The sequence below is a fragment of the Schistocerca serialis genome, chromosome 3 (assembly GCF_023864345.2).
Source record: "Schistocerca serialis cubense isolate TAMUIC-IGC-003099 chromosome 3, iqSchSeri2.2, whole genome shotgun sequence".
NCBI classification, from domain to species: Eukaryota; Metazoa; Arthropoda; class Insecta; order Orthoptera; family Acrididae; genus Schistocerca; species Schistocerca serialis.
This window is the reverse complement of record NC_064640.1, coordinates 149,395,220-149,414,250: the sequence shown is the minus strand read 5'-3', so window position 1 is coordinate 149,414,250 and position 19,031 is coordinate 149,395,220. Positions and strand designations below refer to the sequence as shown.

Here is a 19,031-nt window from a genome sequence, read left to right as displayed (position 1 = left end):
TCTTATCCCTCTATGTGTTTGTGTACCCTTGTGTATTTGTGTTTTTCCTGTCTTTATGTGTTTAGCTGATGTTGTTATATTGTAGAATTTTTCAAATACCATGTCATTTTCTTTGTAAAGATGTTCAGGTATTATTTATTCTGTTCTGTTTTAATGCTCATGTGTGAAATTAATGTTTCGAAAACTATTCTCATTATTTTATATATTCACATATGTCATAATTCCTGTAACACTGATGTATCTGTTTATTTCTATTCTTTTGTAAAGCCTGTATACTACAAATTTATCTTAATTGTTATGTTCTTTAATAATGTATTTTGTACCTTTGTTATTGTATTCTCATGTTATAAAATTGTAATTGCCACCAGTTCATCAAATTTCTGATGGTCATAGTATATGCAAAATATGTGAAAAGTTGGGACTGTTAGTGTTTGGACGTGTGTTAATAATTCAGCAAGGGACTGATTAACAGCATTGCTGGTTCTAAGGACAATTCCAAAAACTTTGTGAGTGCACAAGTGGTGGTTTATGGACTTGCTATATTCTTCGCAAGACTCTTTGATGGTGATTGTGCACCTGCACAGTCGCAACGGATGGCTGCTAGCCATCTCTACAAGTACTACAGTGGGTCTGCATCTTTAATGGCCCACCAATACCATTATTTCTACAAGAAGTACAGTGGATCTGCACGTTTGATGGCCCACCAATACCATTATCTCTACAAGGACTGCAGTGGGTCTGCACCTCTGGTGGCCCACCAATACCATACTCTCTACCAGGACTACAGTGGGTGTGCTCTGTGATGACCTACCTACCAATATTCTTCCAAACTTTGACTGACTCTGCTGTGGGTTTGCTCTGTTGTGGCCCATTACCTGTCTGCATGTCAAGAGTCAGCACTGTCTTTCTGTTGCAAGGACAACACTACTTCTTCAAGACGGCATGGAAATCCACAACTTCCGTATGCATTTTCTTTTACTGCTCAGACTTTGAGAAAAACACTGCAATTTTACTGTGATGAACGATCAGGACTGTCTTTATGGACTGTGAGAAAATTTTAGCTTTTGACCAACATTGTATCAATAAGTGTGTGCATTTGATTTCTTTGTTATTGTAATTGTGAAAAAATTTTAACAAATATGTATCGGCCAGTGCCCAAAACAGTTTGTAAAATTTTTTTGTGGGGAGCATGGGGGCTATGTAAGTAGGCTGTTTAGGTTTTCTTATTGGTAACTCCACGTAGCTCTCTCTATGAAAATCACTAGCTGTGCTGTGTGCAGTCTGTGGCTAGTTTGCATTGTTGTCTGCCATTGTAGTGTTGGGCAGCTGGATGTTAACAGTGCATAGAGTTGCGCAGTTGGAGGCGGGCCGCCAGCAGTGGTGGATGTGGGGAAGTGAGATGGCGGATTTTTGAGAATGGATAATCTGGAGGTGTGTCCATCAGAAACAGTACATTTGTACGAATGGATGTCATGAACTGCTATATATATTATGACTATTAAGGTAAATACATTGTTTGTTCTCTATCAAAATCTTTCATTTGCTAACTATGCCTATCAGTAGTTAGTGCCTTCAGTAGTTTGAATCTTTTATTTAGCTGGCAGTAGTGGCGCTCACTGTATTGCAGTAGTTCGAGTAACGAAGATTTTTGGTGAGGTAAGTGATTTGTGAAAGGTATAGGTTAATGTTAGTCAGGGCCATTATTTTGTAGGGATTCTTGAAAGTCAAATTGCGTTGCGCTAAAAATACTGTGTGTCAGTTTAAACACAGTCATGTATAATTTTTCTAAGGGGACGTTTCAGTGTGTGTGTGTGTGTGTGTGTGTGTATGTCGCGCTGCTGCTACGGTCGCACGTTCGAATCCTGCCTCGGACATGGATGTGTGTGATATCGTTAGGTTTAAGTAGTTCTAAGTCTAGGGGACTGATGACCTCAGATGTTAAGTCCCATAGTGGTTAGAGCCATTTGAACCGTTTTCCCCCTGAGGACAAACAAACTACAAATTTTCCACATGGCCATCATTCAGGTGAACGTAGGCTTCAGCGAGTCTCCTCATCAATAACTATAAACGTTCAAAAATCCCAGGCGTGTTTCAACTGCTTTGGCAGCCACTCACAATGTCATTAATTAAATATCAGTGTATGAATTGAACAGCTCCTTAAGAAATTCTTGATAGGCATGCATTTGTGTACATGAGTAGTATGGGCAGTCAAGATAACGCTATGGACACCTGGAAGCGAGTTAGCACCGGAAGTTGGCCAAGGCACCAACTCATGATAGAAAGCATCCAACGACGATTCTTGACTATTAGATGGAATTTAAGGCAAATAACCAAGCCAGTAGGCCACACAAACTCTGTACTGGTAGCTTAGACTTGTGCTGGAACGCGACAGCAATGTGTTCCTGGAGTTTAGCGAAGTTATGCACACGGCTGAAATACACTAATATCTCCGCACACTAAAGTCCAGCGGGATGAAGTCGGGGGACCTGGGAGGCCGTGAAACTGGTGACCCACGGCTGATACATTTGTTGCCGAGACGCTGTTTGTCACTAGATAGGTATCCGGAGTAATGATAAAATCTAACGAGGGTAGTTTATCACTTGCAATTTACTCCTCACTTGCGGTGTTTCGACGTAACAGCTTAGACAGTAACAGTATTGTAACATTGGCATGACTGCACCTGAGCATATGTCTTACCATGAAAACCACTGGTTCCCGGAGCTATGTATATAAAGTTTATTTGCTTCTTTCACTGTCCTCTACTCGCCTTTTCCTTAATACGTATTATAGGCAAACACAGTGTATGTGTACAGATGCATATACATGTATTTGTTTCAGGATATTTTTGCCTGTGTGACAAAGCCAAGTTGTTTCTGAACAAGCGTGTGTAGATGAAATATATTGTGTATGTTTCGAGTTCAAATAACGATTAGAGTGCTTTTTCTAGGTTTAAGTAACTCCTCGACGGTAGCGCTTTACGTACAAGCTGCTCTTCAATGTCGCTGGTAACACTGAAAATATTTCCTATCAAAATTTCATTGTGTTCATCATCTACTATTATCCTTGAGAAATTTGGAGTAATTACGTAATCATGTCAGTGGGCTGAAGGAGACAGAAGCTTGACAGTGGAAATGTTTGGGAAAAGACTTTCGATCATAACTGAACTACGATATTATATCGTGTTGTTTTAAAAGTAGCAGACTTCTCAAAACACCGTGGTCAAAATCCCGCAAACTTTAAAAATGTGTTCTTTACATGATGCGATGCAAATGTAGCCTGCAGTTACATAACTTCAAACGATTCAAATGGCTCTGAGCACTATGGGACTTAACATCTGTGGTCATCAGTCCCCTAGAACTTAGAACTGCTTAAACCTAACTAACCTAAGGACATCACATACATCCATGACCTAGGCAGGATTCGAACCTGCGACCGTAGCGGTCACGCGGATCCAGACTGAAGCGCCTAGAACCGCACGGCAACAACGGCCGGCAGTTACATAAGTATTTTGTAGAATATTACTAATGGTAAATGCGATAGCATATGAACAAATTAAACTGCATTGTGCACTGCATACCGCAGAGGACTGTAAGGAGACGACGACTGATAGTATCAACATGATTATGCACTCTGTCATAAAGCAGCGTCTCAGAGGCAACATTCCTCTGGATTGGCCTGCCAGAGTTCCGACCTGAACTCCATGAAACATATTAGGAATGAGTTGGAACGACTTCGCTCCAGATCCTAACGTCATCAGTACCCTCTCTGGTTTCGGCTTTTGAGGAGGGATGGGCTGCCAGTCCTCCACAGATATTAACACACCTCTCCAGCAGAGTTCAAGTCGTCATAAAGGCGAAGAGTGGACACACCATATTAATACGATATTGCAGTGCCTGTGTTTTTCTGATTACGATGCAAAGTTCGTTTTGGCACTGCGGTGGCCACAGCCATTACGAAACACATCAAATGAATTCGCAAATGCGAGTAATGGCTACCATCAGCTGTAGAATGGAATGACGATAATGCAATGGAAAGACGAGCGCTCGCTATAAAAGGCAAATCCGAGTTCGAGTCCCGGTCCGGCACAAATTTTCATTGTGTCATTCCACTCTATAGCTGATAGTAGTCCTTATTCGCAATTGCGTATTCATTTGATGTGCACCTTATTAGGTCCATTAATAGGTGTACGGATATCTTTGATGAGAGTCTGTGTCTGTCACAGTGAGATGTCAGTGATAATGGAGGACGTAGTTGTTACTACTACGTTGTACGCACCCTGTAACTTCCTTAAGCTCATAGTTAATGAACGATCAAATGCTCAAACCAATACACCTCTCTCTGCCGTGTGATAGTACAGTTAATTACTGGTCACTCCTGGACAGCCAGATGTTTGTGCACGTGGTCAATTTCCTTGTGAAGTACTTTACTAATATGGTCAACTGTCCCATACATTTCAAATGATTGTTTAGTGTTGGAGAACACTCTCTGTTGGCCTGGAAGGTTTGTGATGTGTGTCGTATACCAGTGTGACAGAACGTGGAATTTAGGGGGATTACTGAAGCAGCAGGTTATTTAATGATATTTAGACATACACTTCACAGAAATGCCTGCAGTACTCCTGAATTACCAGCACGACTGAACTAACTCGAGGAATTAAGCAACAGTGTAGTCAGCGTTAGAAATTGTCTAGCACAATTACTTATAATAAATGGGAGCAAACAGATGATTTCTTCATATTGTCACAGTATACTTTGCATCGGTTGCGATTCCGCAATAATAATATCTCAGTTACCATTTATACACTGATCAGCCAGAACATTATCATCACCGACCTACTATCAATATAAACCTGTCCAGGCTATAGCAGCGTCACCTGTCGAGGAATAACTGATAGACACACACTGGGTGCCTGTAGTATGAGTGAACATCCTGTCCATATGTAGAATGGGGAAGGCGCGCAATTATCTGAGTCTGACCGAGGATACATTGCGATGGCCTGGAGGCTCGACACTAGCATTTCGGAGACTGCGCGACGAGTCGGGTTTTCGAGGAGTGCTGTGGTGAGTGTCTTCAACACGTGGCGAAACCAAGGTGAAACCGCATCCAGACGTCAGGGGCTGAGCAACCACCGCTCATTACAAATGTCGGACTTCGTAGGCTATGCATACTCGTGAAACAGGACAGGAGGCGAACTGTGGCGGAACTAACGTCAGAGGTTAACGCTGGGTGGAGTACAAGTGCGTCTGAACCCTCAGTGCACCGATGTCTCCAAACAACGGCTCTCCGCAGCCGACGACTCACGCATGTGCCAATGTTAATGCTATGACTTCGGTAATTGCGACTGAAATGGGCACGTGACCATCGGCACCGGACGTCGGTGCAGTGGCAGGGCGTAGCATGGTCTGGTGACTCCCGATTCCTTCTTCATTATGCCGATGGGAAGGGACGAATCCATCGTCTTCCAGGGCGACAGCTCCTTCACACCTGTACTGTGGGACGGAGACAAGCTGGCGGCGGCTCCATTATGGTCTGGGGAACATTCACATGGGCACCTATGGGTCCAGTGGATCTCGTGCAAGCCACCATAATGGCCAGGGGTATCGTACATTGGTTGCACACCACATACACCCTTTCATGTCGATCATGTTTCCCGGTGGCAGTGAGATTTCTCAACAAGATAATGCGCCATGTCAGAAGGCCAGGAGTGTGATTCAGTGGTTCGAGAAACACAGTGGCGAGTTCCAGTTGATGTGTTGTGCCTGAACTCGCTAGGTCTGAAGCCGATCGAACACATCTGGGATGTGATTGAACGTGGTGTCAGAGCTCATCGCCCCCCTCTCTCTCCCCGGAATTTACGGGAAATTATTTGACTTGGGTGCGCAGATGTGGTGTCATCTCCTTCCAGCGACCTACCAAGGCCTCATTGCTTCCATGCCACGACACGTCGCCGCTGGTATCCGTGCCAGAGGTGGATGTACCGGCTAGTAGGTAGGTGGTAATGTTCTGGCTGATAAGTGTATATACATATGGGTATGATGTATGATACTGGTTGATAAGTGGTGGATAGCACCTTGCGGCTGTAGTGACTTCCATGCCCATCACTGTGTGTTTGTATTGCTGCTGTCATATTCATTACAACACATGTATTTGCTTAATATGTCAAATGCTCAACCATAAATGCTAAGAGAGCACAATACTTGTTGCCTAGGTGCATTAAAATGGCACCAGATTTTTCTTCCTGAGACTTGAGATCGGCATCTACTGCTAAATCTATAGTCTATGGAACAAATATTATTTTCCCCCTTCGCTGTTCCATTTGTGAATGGGTCATGGTAAGGACACTGTCGGGAAGCCTCTGTATAAGCTCCAATTTCTTTGATTTCTCGTCGTGGTTATTTCGCGGGGTGTTTGTTGGAAACACCGCCCCAAGGTATCTCCAGATGGATGTTCCGCTCAATGAAGTGACAGAAGTCATGGGATAGCGATAGATGATGGTAGTACGCGCACACAAGATATGAAAGGGCAGTGCATTGGTGAAGCTGTCATTTGTACTCAGGTGATTCATGTGAAAATCTTCCCGACGGGATTATGGTCGCACGACGGGAATTAACAGGGTTTGAACCCCGAATGGTAGTTTGAGTTAGACGCATAGGACATTCCATTTCGGAAATCGTTAGGGGATTCAATATTCCAAGGTCCACAATGTCAAGAGTGTGCCGAAAATACCAAATTTCAGCCATTACTTCTCACTACGGACAACGCAGTGACCGACGTCCTATACTTAACGAACGAGAGCATGAGCATTTTCCTAGAGTTGTCAGTGCTAAGAGCCAAGCGACACTGTGTGGAATAACCACATAAATCAATGTGAGACGTACGGCTAATGTATCCATTACGACAGAGCCGCGAAATTTGCCGTTAATGGGCTATGGCAGCAGACGATGGGCGCGAGTGCCTTGTCTGACAGCACACTGCCTGCAGTGCCTCTCCTGGGCTGGTGATAATATCTGTTGAAATTTAGATCACTTGATTACCGTGGGCTGTTCAGATGAGGCCCGATTTTAGTTGGTAAGAGCTGATGGGGGGGTTCGAGTGTGGCACAGACCCAATGAAGTCGAGGACCCAAATTGTCAACAAATCATTGTGCAAGCTAGTGGTGGCTCCATAATGTGTGGGCTGTGTTGACATGGAATGGATTGGGTCCTCTGATCCAACTGAGCCGATCATTGACTGGAAACGATTATGTTCGGCTACTTGAAGACCATTTGTAGCCATTCATGGGATTCATGTTCTCAAAGAACGACGGAATTTTTATGGATGACAATGTGCCATGCCATCGGGCCACAACTGTTCGCAACTGGCTTGCAGAACATTCTGGACAATTCGAGCGAATGATCTGGCCGCCAAGATCGAGCGACATTAAAGCCATCGAACATTTGTGGGACACTATCGAGAGGACAGTTCGTTCACAAATCCTGCACCGGCAACACTTTCCCAATTATGGAGGGCAGTATATACAAGGTGTTCAAAAATTTGTCAGATACTTTGAGAGGTGGTAGTACTCACTGAAACAAGAAAAATAAGTTCAATAAACATGGGTCTGAAAATGTATACGTTCTGAAGTAAGTCCAATAAAGATGGGTCGGGAAATGCATACTTTCTGCGGTAAACAAGTGTTTACAGAAGGTGCTCAGCGTGGCGTCCATACATGACAATACACCCCTCTCCCTTCAGGCGTAATAAATGACACCCTTAAAAGCAGACCCGGTCGTCGTTTTACCCTCTGGTAAGCATTGAAGACGCGACCATGTATTGTCCGCACATCGTTGATTGGCGTGGCGTAGACTAATTCCTTCAAGTGTCCCCATAACAAAGTCTAGGGGATTGAGGTTTGGGGAACGAGCTGGTCAAGCTGCGTCCCCCCCCCCCCCCCCCCCTAAATCATCTATCCAGCGGTCCTGAAGTGTCTGCGTCAGATGTTCGTGCACATTGTGACGAAAGTGTGCTGATGCGGCATCGTGGATGAACCGCATTTGTATTCGTTGCTGCAATGGCAAGTTAATGAGAGAATCCAGATAATGCGCCCAGTTTAACCTTTGTGATAACAAAGTGCTATTAATCTGTCGCCAAGTATGCCTACCCATACGTTGATTTAGAATCGGTGTTGATGCTCTCTTTCCTGAATTGCTTGGGATTTACATCTGCCTATACATGCTGGTGATGGAAATTCACAACACCATCTCTTGTGAACCCTGCATCATCGACAAATAAAATCTTGAAAGTGTACAGTGGATCTGTGACACACTTCTGCAACAGCCATTGACAGTACGGCCGTTTGTCATGATGATCCTGTGGCCTTAGGGCCTGCACGCGCTGTAGATGATACGAGTACAGCAATTGATCACGAAGTACAGTACCCTCCCGCCCATATAAGAGAGTGAGACTCGCTGATCGTCGCACACTGGTCCCAGAGGTTTCTTCCACCGAACATAGCGCACGTTCCACCATGTCAGGAGTGCGGACCGTGCGAGGCCTTCCATTGTCAGTCTTCCGAGGTGCAATGGTACCTGCATCCCTCAGACACTGGAAAAGTTTACTGAACAGCTTATCAGAGGGCACCCTGCGCTGTGGATATTATTCAGCGTAGCGGGCACGGGTGCGCAGACCATGTTCATTTGCTAAACCTTAGCAGAATGTCATATCCGCCATTTCACTTGTCGAGTAGTAGTCCTCCATTGCTAACAGGCGGTGGAATAGAGAAAATATAAATGCACTACGCCATTTGTACGTACAAATAGTGCATCAACAGTAAACACATAAGAGAATCCACGTTTGGAAGAAGATAAAACGCCATGATACGTACCCAGGGTTGATAGTACTTTACAATAAGACACACAAACACAACGAAAACTAACTTACCAACAACACGTCTCGAGCCACGCAACTGACTGCAAACCACCTAATGGTAGGTAAAATACTGTGGGTAAGACATCATAATACCCTGTCGACACATTCGACAGATTTGACGGAGCGCCAGCGCAACGACTGTGTTAGTATCCGCAACCAAACGTCGCACAGCTCTTCCTATAAAGACGTGTTTATCTCGGAAAGTATGCGTTTCCGGACCCATGTTTATTGGACCTATTTTTCTTCTTTTGATGAGTACTACCACCTCTCAAAGTATTTGACACTCTTTTTTGAACTCCCTGTATCCTTCAGGGGACTTCCAAAGATTGTTGAGTCCACGCCACGTTGAGTTACCGCATTATGTCAGGAAAAAGGTGGTCCGACTCGATATTAGGTGGTATCCCATAACTTTTTTCACCTCAGTGTATTTTATAGTTGTCACTGTTTCCAGTGACTATTTGGATGGTGGTGTGTAGAGGGAGACGTGAGGAGTGATGTTAATCAATGACATATATGGTCACACCACATTCATCCTTTCTGTGGTGGCTAAAACTCCTCATTACAGAGATATCTACTAACTACTGATGTATGAAATCTTATGGGACTTAACTGCTGAGGTCATCAGTCCCTAAGCTTACACATTACTTAACCTAAATTATCCTAAGGACAAACACACACACCCATGCCCGAGGGAGGACTCGAACCTCCGCCGGGACTAGCCGCACAGTCCAGGACTGCAGCGCCCTAGACCGCTCGACTGATCCCGCGCGGCTACAGAGATAACTCTTTGAAATGTGTTTTATGAAGACACAGAGACAGAGATTTCCCGCGTGCTACCATCTCAGTTCCTTCACGTGAGTCCTGAATCTAAAAGTTCCAGAATAAAATGTGAGTCATTCCATCAGTGAAGTCTGTCAATGTCTCTCCCTTTTCCTTTATTTTTGTTTGTAGAATTTGTAATGATTCGAAGGGGAGGGGGAATGTTTTGATTCCCTCAGACTGACGTCAAATTCCATCGCTTTGGTAGATGGGTCTCCATCAGACTCTTCTCACATAATGAGTATCGGGTGGTGTGACGGTTTTAGACCTACCTTCCTATGCTATTTCTACTTTTCTCTCTCCGTTCATCTTTTAATGTCGATGTTGATGTTGCGCGTCTTGTCGTATCGGGAGCAACATTTATTGATTTCCAGGCTGGACGTTAGTAATTCCTATAATCTTCACTTTTGTGTTTAAATTCGGTTGCTGTTGTGTGAGTGTGGCTTTGCAGGTGAATTTACAAGCACAGTTACTCTTTCTAGCTGTATATTATTTAATCTGAGTCGAGGCGTTCACTTTCAGTGCTGTTTTCTTTGCCATTGAAGCGAAAGATGTTGTAAAAGTAGGAGGCAGCAGGGTACTGTATACTTTTTCGCTTCAACAGATAAAACGCGCGTTGTTATCTTACTTTTTTGCGCCCTTTTTTCTTCAAGGAACACAGTGCATTCGTAGTTCCAAGTAGTGTGATGTCCCTAGGGGTTCAAGCAGACAGTAGTGAGCAGGTGAGTCCTTCTTCATAGGCAACACCACCAAATGCACAACATAGTATTTGATATTTACACATGAATGTATGGTTCAAATGGCTCTGAGCACTATGGGACTCAACTGCTGAGGTCATTAGTCCCCTAGAACTTAGAACTAGGTAAACCTAACTAACCTAAGGACATCACAAACATCCATGCCCGAGGCAGGATTCGAACCTGCGACCGTAGCGGTCTCGCGGTTCCAGACTGCAGCGCCTTTAACCGCACGGCCACTTCGGGCGGCACATGAATCTAGTATCCCCTTAAAGTTGTAATATGTAATAACATATGGGACTATGAATTTTAAACCACACTTTAAGGCGTAGGAATTGTTTTATGTACTTCAGGAAAACAGTTGAATCAAACGTTGAAATAAACGCGTCAATTTTTCCCAGCTCGCCATCTACCAGTTTCATCACGTCCCTCACATCCGTAACACCCTCTTCAGATTATTCATTTTGCAGCTCATTTACATCAATCGATATTATGCCACTGTGCCGTGATATCGCTGCTGTAGTTAAGCACATTGTGCTTTCCAACAACGACAACATACTGCGTCACCTTCTTAGATTTAAGGAGAAACTATGCCTGTTGGGATGCAGCAGTTTTATCGAGCAAGATGCCATTTCGAAGACTTTTTACAGACTTGGGGTCTTTTGTCACTGTCCCTAGCGCTTTTTGAATGTAAAATGGGGACAGCTTCTCAGTGTTCCCTTTCTCTGATCTTTCTACCGTAAACAAATTTAGGTGCAAATGTGATCCGTTGTTATTCATACAATTCACTTTACGTTTACCGTGTTCTAGCGGATTAATCTTATTAGCTCTGTTCGTTGGTCGAGTGCGATAGGCTCCATCGGCATTCCACGTGCAGTTCAGGAAGTAATGATCCCCCAACACAGAGCCCCTCTTCACTTCCTTATAGAATTGAGACGTGGCAGGTTCAAAATGGCTCTAAGCGCTATAGGACTTAACATCTGAGGTCATCAGTTCCCTAGACTTAGAACTACTTAAACCTAACTAACGTAAAGACATCACACACATCCATGCCGGAGGCAGGATTCGAACCTGCCACCATAGCAGCAGCGCGGTTTCGGACTGAACCGCCTAGAACCGCTCGGCCACAGCGGCCGACCATGGCAGGTTCCCCCAGAAGGTGCCCACTAATGACTGTTTCAGCTCAGCAGCCTTCCACCCTGTCGGCTCGTAGCACTCTTAGAGACTGAGAAATTTCTTAACAGGAATCTGTACCATCCTCGCGGGCCATTCGGTTAAGTGAGTACCCCTGTTCCCTGTGAAACGACGTTCCACTGAAGCGCTGCACGGTGACCGCTGGAGCATACACATAGCTTACTGTTATAGAGGACTGTTACACTCACCAGCCTCCTCCGAAGAAAACCAATTTTTATTGTATATACACTCCTGGAAATTGAAATAAGAACACCGTGAATTCATTGTCCCAGGAAGGGGAAACTTTATTGACACATTCCTGGGGTCAGATACATCACATGATCACACTGACAGAACCACAGGCACATAGACACAGGCAACAGAGCATGCACAATGTCGGCACTAGTACAGTGTACATCCACCTTTCGCAGCAATACAGGCTGCTATTCTCCCATGGAGACGATCGTAGAGATGCTGGATGTAGTCCTGTGGAACGGCTTGCCATGCCATTTCCACCTGGCGCCTCAGTTGGATCAGCGTTCGTGCTGGACGTGCAGACCACGTGAGACGCCGCTTCATCCAGTCCCAAACATGCTCAATGGGGGACAGATCCGGAGATCTTGCTGGCCAGGGTAGTTGACTTACACCTTCTAGAGCACGTTGGGTGGCACGGGATACATGCGGACGTGCATTGTCCTGTTGGAACAGCAAGTTCCCTTGCCGGTCTAGGAATGGTAGAACGATGGGTTCGATGACGGTTTGGATGTACCGTGCACTATTCAGTGTCCCCTCGACGATCACCAGTGGTGTACGACCAGTGTAGGAGATCGCTCCCCACACCATGATGCCGGGTGTTGGCCCTGTGTGCCTCGGTCGTATGCAGTCCTGATTGTGGCGCTCACCTGCACGGCGCCAAACACGCATACGACCATCATTGGCACCAAGGCAGAAGCGACTCTCATCGCTGAAGACGACACGTCTCCATTCGTCCCTCCATTCACGCCTGTCGCGACACCACTGGAGGCGGGCTGCACGATGTTGGGGCGTGAGCGGAAGACGGCCTAACGGTGTGCGGGACCGTAGCCCAGCTTCATGGAGACGGTTGCGAATGGTCCTCGCCGATACCCCAGGAGCAACAGTGTCCCTAATTTGCTGGGAAGTGACGGTGCGGTCCCCTACGGCACTGCGTAGGATCCTACGGTCTTGGCGTGCATCCGTGCGTCGCTGCGGTCCGGTCCCAGGTCGACGGGCACGTGCACCTTCCGCCGACCACTGGCGACAACATCGATGTACTGTGGAGACCTCACGCCCCACGTGTTGAGCAATTCGGCGGTACGTCCACCCGGCCTCCCGCATGCCCACTATACGCCCTCGCTCAAAGTCCGTCAACTGCACATACGGTTCACGTCCACGCTGTCGCGGCATGCTACCAGTGTTAAAGACTGCGATGGAGCTCCGTATGCCACGGCAAACTGGCTGACACTGACGGCGGCGGTGCACAAATGCTGCGCAGCTAGCGCCATTCGACGGCCAACACCGCGGTTCCTGGTGTGTCCGCTGTGCCGTGCGTGTGATCATTGCTTGTACAGCCCTCTCGCAGTGTCCAGAGCAAGTATGGTGGGTCTGACACACCGGTGTCAATGTGTTCTTTTTTCCATTTCCAGGAGTGTATTTGGCCTCGGGTTCGCCAAAAGCGTATCCAGTCAAGAAATGTGAGCTCCCTGAAGTCGTCGCCATCTGGTGCGACCAGTAGGTATGTGTGACGTGTTGAATGTCACTGGCCTGACGAACTTCATCCCCTCACTCCACCAAGTGCCAACCAGATGTTAAATTGTGTTGTTCCCTCTTTTCTTTTCTCTGCATTCAATTCATATGTTATGACTGCTGCACTCTTTCTTTGACTGTCACAACTATTAGGTGTTCACTCCCGCACATATCATGCTGCAATAGTGACATTAAACATCATTTACGTCGCGCTAACGATGTTTCTTAATGCCTTCCAACATTCGTGTACTTTCAGATGTTTAATTGGTATTATCTTGTAGGAGACTACAGTGTAACCGACATTTTTAACTTGAATGTGTCGGATTGTATACATGGAAGAATCCTGGAGATACTAGAAGGTATCAGATAGATTATATAATGGTAAGACAGATATTTAGGAACCAGGTTTTAAATTGTAAGACGTTTCCAGGGGCAGATGTGGACTCTGACCACAATCTATTGGTTATGAACTGTAGATTAAAACTGAAGAAACTGCAAAAAGGTGGGAATTTAAGGAGATGGCACCTGGATAAACTGACTAAACTAGAGGTTGTACAGAGTTTCAGGGCGAGCATAAGGGAACAATTGACAGGAATGGGGGAAAGAAATACAGTAGAAGAAGAATGGGTAGCTCTGAGGGATGAAGTAGTGAAGGCAGCAGAGGATCAAGTAGGTAAAAAGACGAGGGCTAGTAGAAATCCTTGGGTAACAGAAGAAATATTGAACTTAATTGACGAAAGAAGAAAATATAAAAATGCAGTAAATGAAGCAGGCAAAAAGGAATACAGACGTCTCAAAAATGAGATCGGCAGGAAGTGCAAAATGGTTAAGCAGGGATGGCTAGAGGACAAATGTAAGGATGTAGAGGCTTATCTCACTAGGGGTAAGATAGATACTGCCTACAGGAAAATTAAAGAGACCTTTGGAGAAAAGAGAACCACTTGTGTGAATATCAAGAGCTCAGATGGAAACCCAGTTCTAAGCAAGGAAGGGAAAGCAGAAAGGTGGAAGGAGTATATAGAGGGTCTATACAAGGGCGGTGTACTTGAGGACAATATTATGGAAATGGAAGAGGATGTAGATGAAGATGAAATGTGAGATACGATACTGCGTGAAGAGTTTGACAGAGCACCGAAAAACCTGAGTCGAAACAAGGCCCCGGGAGTAGACAACATTCCTTTAGAACTACTGACGGCCTTGGGAGTACCAGTCCTGACAAAACTCTACCATCTGGTGAGCAAGATGTATGAGACAGGCGAAATACCCGCAGACTTCAAGAAGAATATAATAATTCAAATCCCAAAGAAAGCAGGTGTTGACAGATGTGAAAATTACCGAACTATCAGTTTCATAAATCACAGCTGCAAAATACTAATGCGAATTCTTTACAGACGAATGGAAAAACTGGTAGAAGCCGACCTCGGGGAAGATCAGTTTGGATTCCGTAGAAATATTGGAACACGTGAGGCAATACTGACCTTACGACTTATCTTAGAAGAAAGATCAAGGAAAGGCAAACCTACGTTTCTAGCATTTGTAGACTTAGAGAAAGATTTTGACAATGTTGACTGGAATACTCTTTTTCAAATTCTAAAGGTGGCAGGGGTAAAATACAGGGAGCGAAAGGCTATTTACAATTTGTACAGAAACCAGATGGCAGTTATAAGAGTCGAGGGACATGAAAGGGAAGCAGTGGTTGGGAAGGGAGTGAGGCACGGTTGTAGCCTCTCCCCGATGTTGTTCAATCTGTATATTGAGCAAGCAGTATAGGAAACAAAAGAAAAATTCGGAGTAGGCTTTAAAATACATGGAGAAGAAATAAAAACTTTGAGGTTCGCCGATGACATTGTAATTCTATCAGAGACCGCAAAGGACTTGGGAGAGCTGTTGAACGGAATGGACAGTGTCTTGAAAGGAGGATATAAGATGAATGTCAACAAAAGCAAAACGAGGATAATGGAATGTAGCCGAATTAAGGCGGGTGATGCTGAGGGAATTAGATTAGGAAATGAGGCACTTAAAGTAGTAAAGGAGTTTTGCTATTTGGGGAGCAAAATAACTGATGATGGTCGAAGTAGAGAGGATACAAAATGTAGACTGGCAATGGCAAGGAAAGCGTTTCTGAAGAAGAGAAATTTGTTAACATCTAGTATAGGTTTAAGTGTCAGGAAGTCGTTTCTGAAAATATTTGTATGGAGTGTAGCCATGTATGGAAGTGAAACGTGGACGATAAATAGTTTGGACAAGAAGAGAATAGAAGCTTTTGAAATGTGGTGCTACAGAAGAATGCTGAAGATTAGATGGGTAGATCACATAACTAATGATGAAGTATTGAATAGAATAGGGGAGAAGAGGAGTATGTGGCACAACTTGACAAAAAGAAGGGACCGGTTAGTAGGACATGTTCTGAGGCATCAAGGGATCACAAATTTAGCATTGGAGGGCAGCGTGGAGGGTAAAAACCCTAGAGGGAGACCAAGAGATGAATACACTAAGCAGATTCAGAAGGATGTGGGTTGCAGTAAGTACTGGGAGATGAAGAAGCTTGCACAGGATAGGGTAGCATGGAGAGCTGCATCAAACCAGTCTCAGGACTGAAGACCACAACAACAACAACATGTCGGATTCAGAAGCTGTTGCATGAATGTGTATGGGGAAAATAATTTTCTCTTTTGGAGTGCAGTTAGCTATTTATTGCTCTTTATAAAGTGATCAATAAGAACGGCAGGAATTTACATTCCACTTTGAGTCGAATGCCAGAATGACTGTGCAGTTTCTCCTGAATAAATTCGCATCTAAAGGAACAATAAGAAACAATCATTACCTGTCTGAAGCATATCCAGCGATGGGCGTTGTTACAAAGTATCCAACGCTGTTGACGGTACCCACTAGCGTCAACTTCCATTGGTTTTCATCACACGTGATGTCCCACTGAAATCCATATACAGTACTTGAGTGATCCAGGTACACGATAACTTACATTAAAATGTGGTACAGTTTACTAGTAATCTAAACCTTTGGTTTGGTCTATTGAAAATATTGAACATTTACTTCAAAATATCCTGTCTACACTGATTTTAATTAACAGTATTTACATACTTCAACAAATATTGGAACAAATATTCTTTCTGCTACAATGAAGATTGTCAGTATCGGAAATAGAGACAGTAGCATATTGCTTATGAAATAGCCTTAATTTTAAAAATGCGAAATTTTAGAAATGTGAAATGTAAGAAAAGTTTTTTTCCAAGTTATTGCCACAAACAGTATTAATAGTCTTATCTGACACACAACAATGGGCTCCGGAAGCATTTGAGAAGCTGCTCAAATAATTTACGGGATTGCGGTCGACAACCGTCGATATTTCGATAGGTGCACACCCTATCATTTTAAAGCAAAAATTGTTGCAAGGAAACGCTGTGCAAGTTGATTTAAAAGCTCGGTTTGCAGAATAATTCCGGAAATATAACACACACACACACACACACACACACACACACACACACACATTGTGAACTCTGGCACCACCACACAACCAAAGGTCAATAACAGTCATAGAGCGCACGTCATTTTATACCCTGAGAGTTGTCAGCTGTTTGGGTCACCCTCCGTCAGGATAAATATAGTAAAAGACAGATCCGACGTGCTTTGCGCTATCGACCAAACGTGCAACAGATGAGTGATGAATACACCTATTTGGCATCAACGTCCAGGTCTTTCTGTCATAGGCAAGGAGCATCTGTAACAAGATTAGTCATATTTTGCGGAAATATGAGGTGAAATGTGTTTTCCGACCTCCAGATAAGATTAGGGCCATTTTAAGTTCCATTAAAGAAGATAGTGGTTTACATAGGGTGGGGGTCTATCGTTTTCCTTGCAGTTGCGGTGTGTCATATATTTTTCAGACAACCAGTACTACTGAGCGTAAGCATCACACTAGTTTAAAACAACCGAAAAAATCCGGTACTGCAGAACATTGGCGCTAGTCACCCTATGGAATATAACAGCACGGAGATTCTGGCATGCACTTCTAGTTATTGGGAGAGCGTTATTAAGGAAGAAATTGAGACTAATTTAGCAAGTAACTTTGTAAATAGAGATGGAGGTTTTGCTTAATTTTTGCGTGGAATCCTACTCTCTCCCTTGTCAAAACAGGAGGAATAGAGTTAATACTACCTCACTCGTTGTTTAGAAATTTTCACTATCGATAATTTCTGGCATCAGGTATCTTTGGTTATGTGGTAGCGCTAGTGCTTACATTTTGTGTGTGTGTGTGTGTGTGTGTGTGTGTGTGTGTGGAATTGCTCTACTACTCTACTACCGCAGATTTTAAATTCACTTACACAGCGTTTACTTGCTGTAGCTTTACCTTAAAAATGACAGTGTGTGCACCTGTTGAAATATCGGCGGTTGTCGACGACGTCACCCGGTCGCATATCTTAAGTTATTTGAACATTTTGTAGACCGGGAGCACCTCAGGTCTCACATTTGAGAAGTTGTGTGTGTCAGTCACGAACTACACCACATACTCGGAATACTTAACAACTGGATGGACATCACGATCATTATAGGACTGGACTGCGAACATTTTCCAATCATGAAAGGGTTTAATACGATCTGTGGTTCTTTATATTATAAAACAAATTAAATAGGGTTACTTGCGTAAGTCACTTTTTTTTTAAAGTAAACTTCCACGATGCGTTTTGAGGATTTTCACCCATATCGCAGACCGTAGCGGTCGCGCGGTTCCAGACTGAAGCGCCTAGAACCGCTCGGCCACAACGGCCGGCAACTTTCAAGTACTTTTGTTATTTTCTATAATGCAAGATTCAGTGTCACATGCTGGATAACAATTAACATTTAACCATCTCGTTAGGAATAAAAACAGAAAGCAGACCGCTGGCTGCACCTAGCAAAAGTACAAATGTAAACAACTGGATCCATCTGAAGATCAGATTGAAAGCTCTCGAAACGCTTCGTCCTGGTTTATTAAGAAACTGACTAACGCAAATGAACGTTTTTAAGTTGTCTTATAATCGGCAGTGAGCTTAATATGTCTGATACGTAACATTAATATTCAGCAGTGCTACCGAGCGCATAATGAGTGCTTTATGTCCTAAATTTTAAGTCTGATGCCCTCCTACAAATTCGAAGGCTAGTAGTATGTCAAGGTACATCACGTTGGCGAAAGTGTAGCAGAATGCCTATAGGCAAGTAATATTTAGTTCATCTGTAGATGTCAGTGTATTTAAAGAGGCAGTCTGTAGCTGAAAATCTGAAGTGCTTGTGAAGGAGGAGATAACCGAGTGCCCAAAAAGACCATACGAACGTTCTGCTTTAACACCGCCAGGTTTTGAGACGTCTTCGGCAACAGATCGAAGGCTAACATGCTCTTGTGGGATTTGAAAGGATTCAAGATTCAAATGGATGAATTACAATTTCTGGGACAGAAAAATCTCACTTGAACATGTTCAGAAGAAAAACAGATGAGCCTGTGGGCAAATGTCTCCACAAAAAGGACGACCTTAGTAGCGTTATGACTGAAAAACATACTCAGCTCCTCATCTGTTATTCTCACAACAAATATGCAAGACGTTTCCTGTGGCAGTCTATACATGATACTTCGGTTGT

At 44.1% G+C, this 19,031-nt stretch overlaps 1 protein-coding gene across 2 annotated transcripts in view; it reads right to left on the bottom strand.

The window, feature by feature from the left end:
* The window catches only part of LOC126469860 (organic cation transporter protein-like), a 241,660-nt gene that overhangs the window by 97,221 nt on the left and 125,408 nt on the right, over positions 1-19,031 (bottom strand). For both annotated transcript variants that reach the window (XM_050097170.1, XM_050097169.1), the window contains exon 4: positions 16,225-16,331. In XM_050097170.1, coding sequence (XP_049953127.1) covers positions 16,225-16,331 — 107 coding nt within the window. The remainder of the gene's footprint in view (positions 1-16,224; positions 16,332-19,031) is intronic.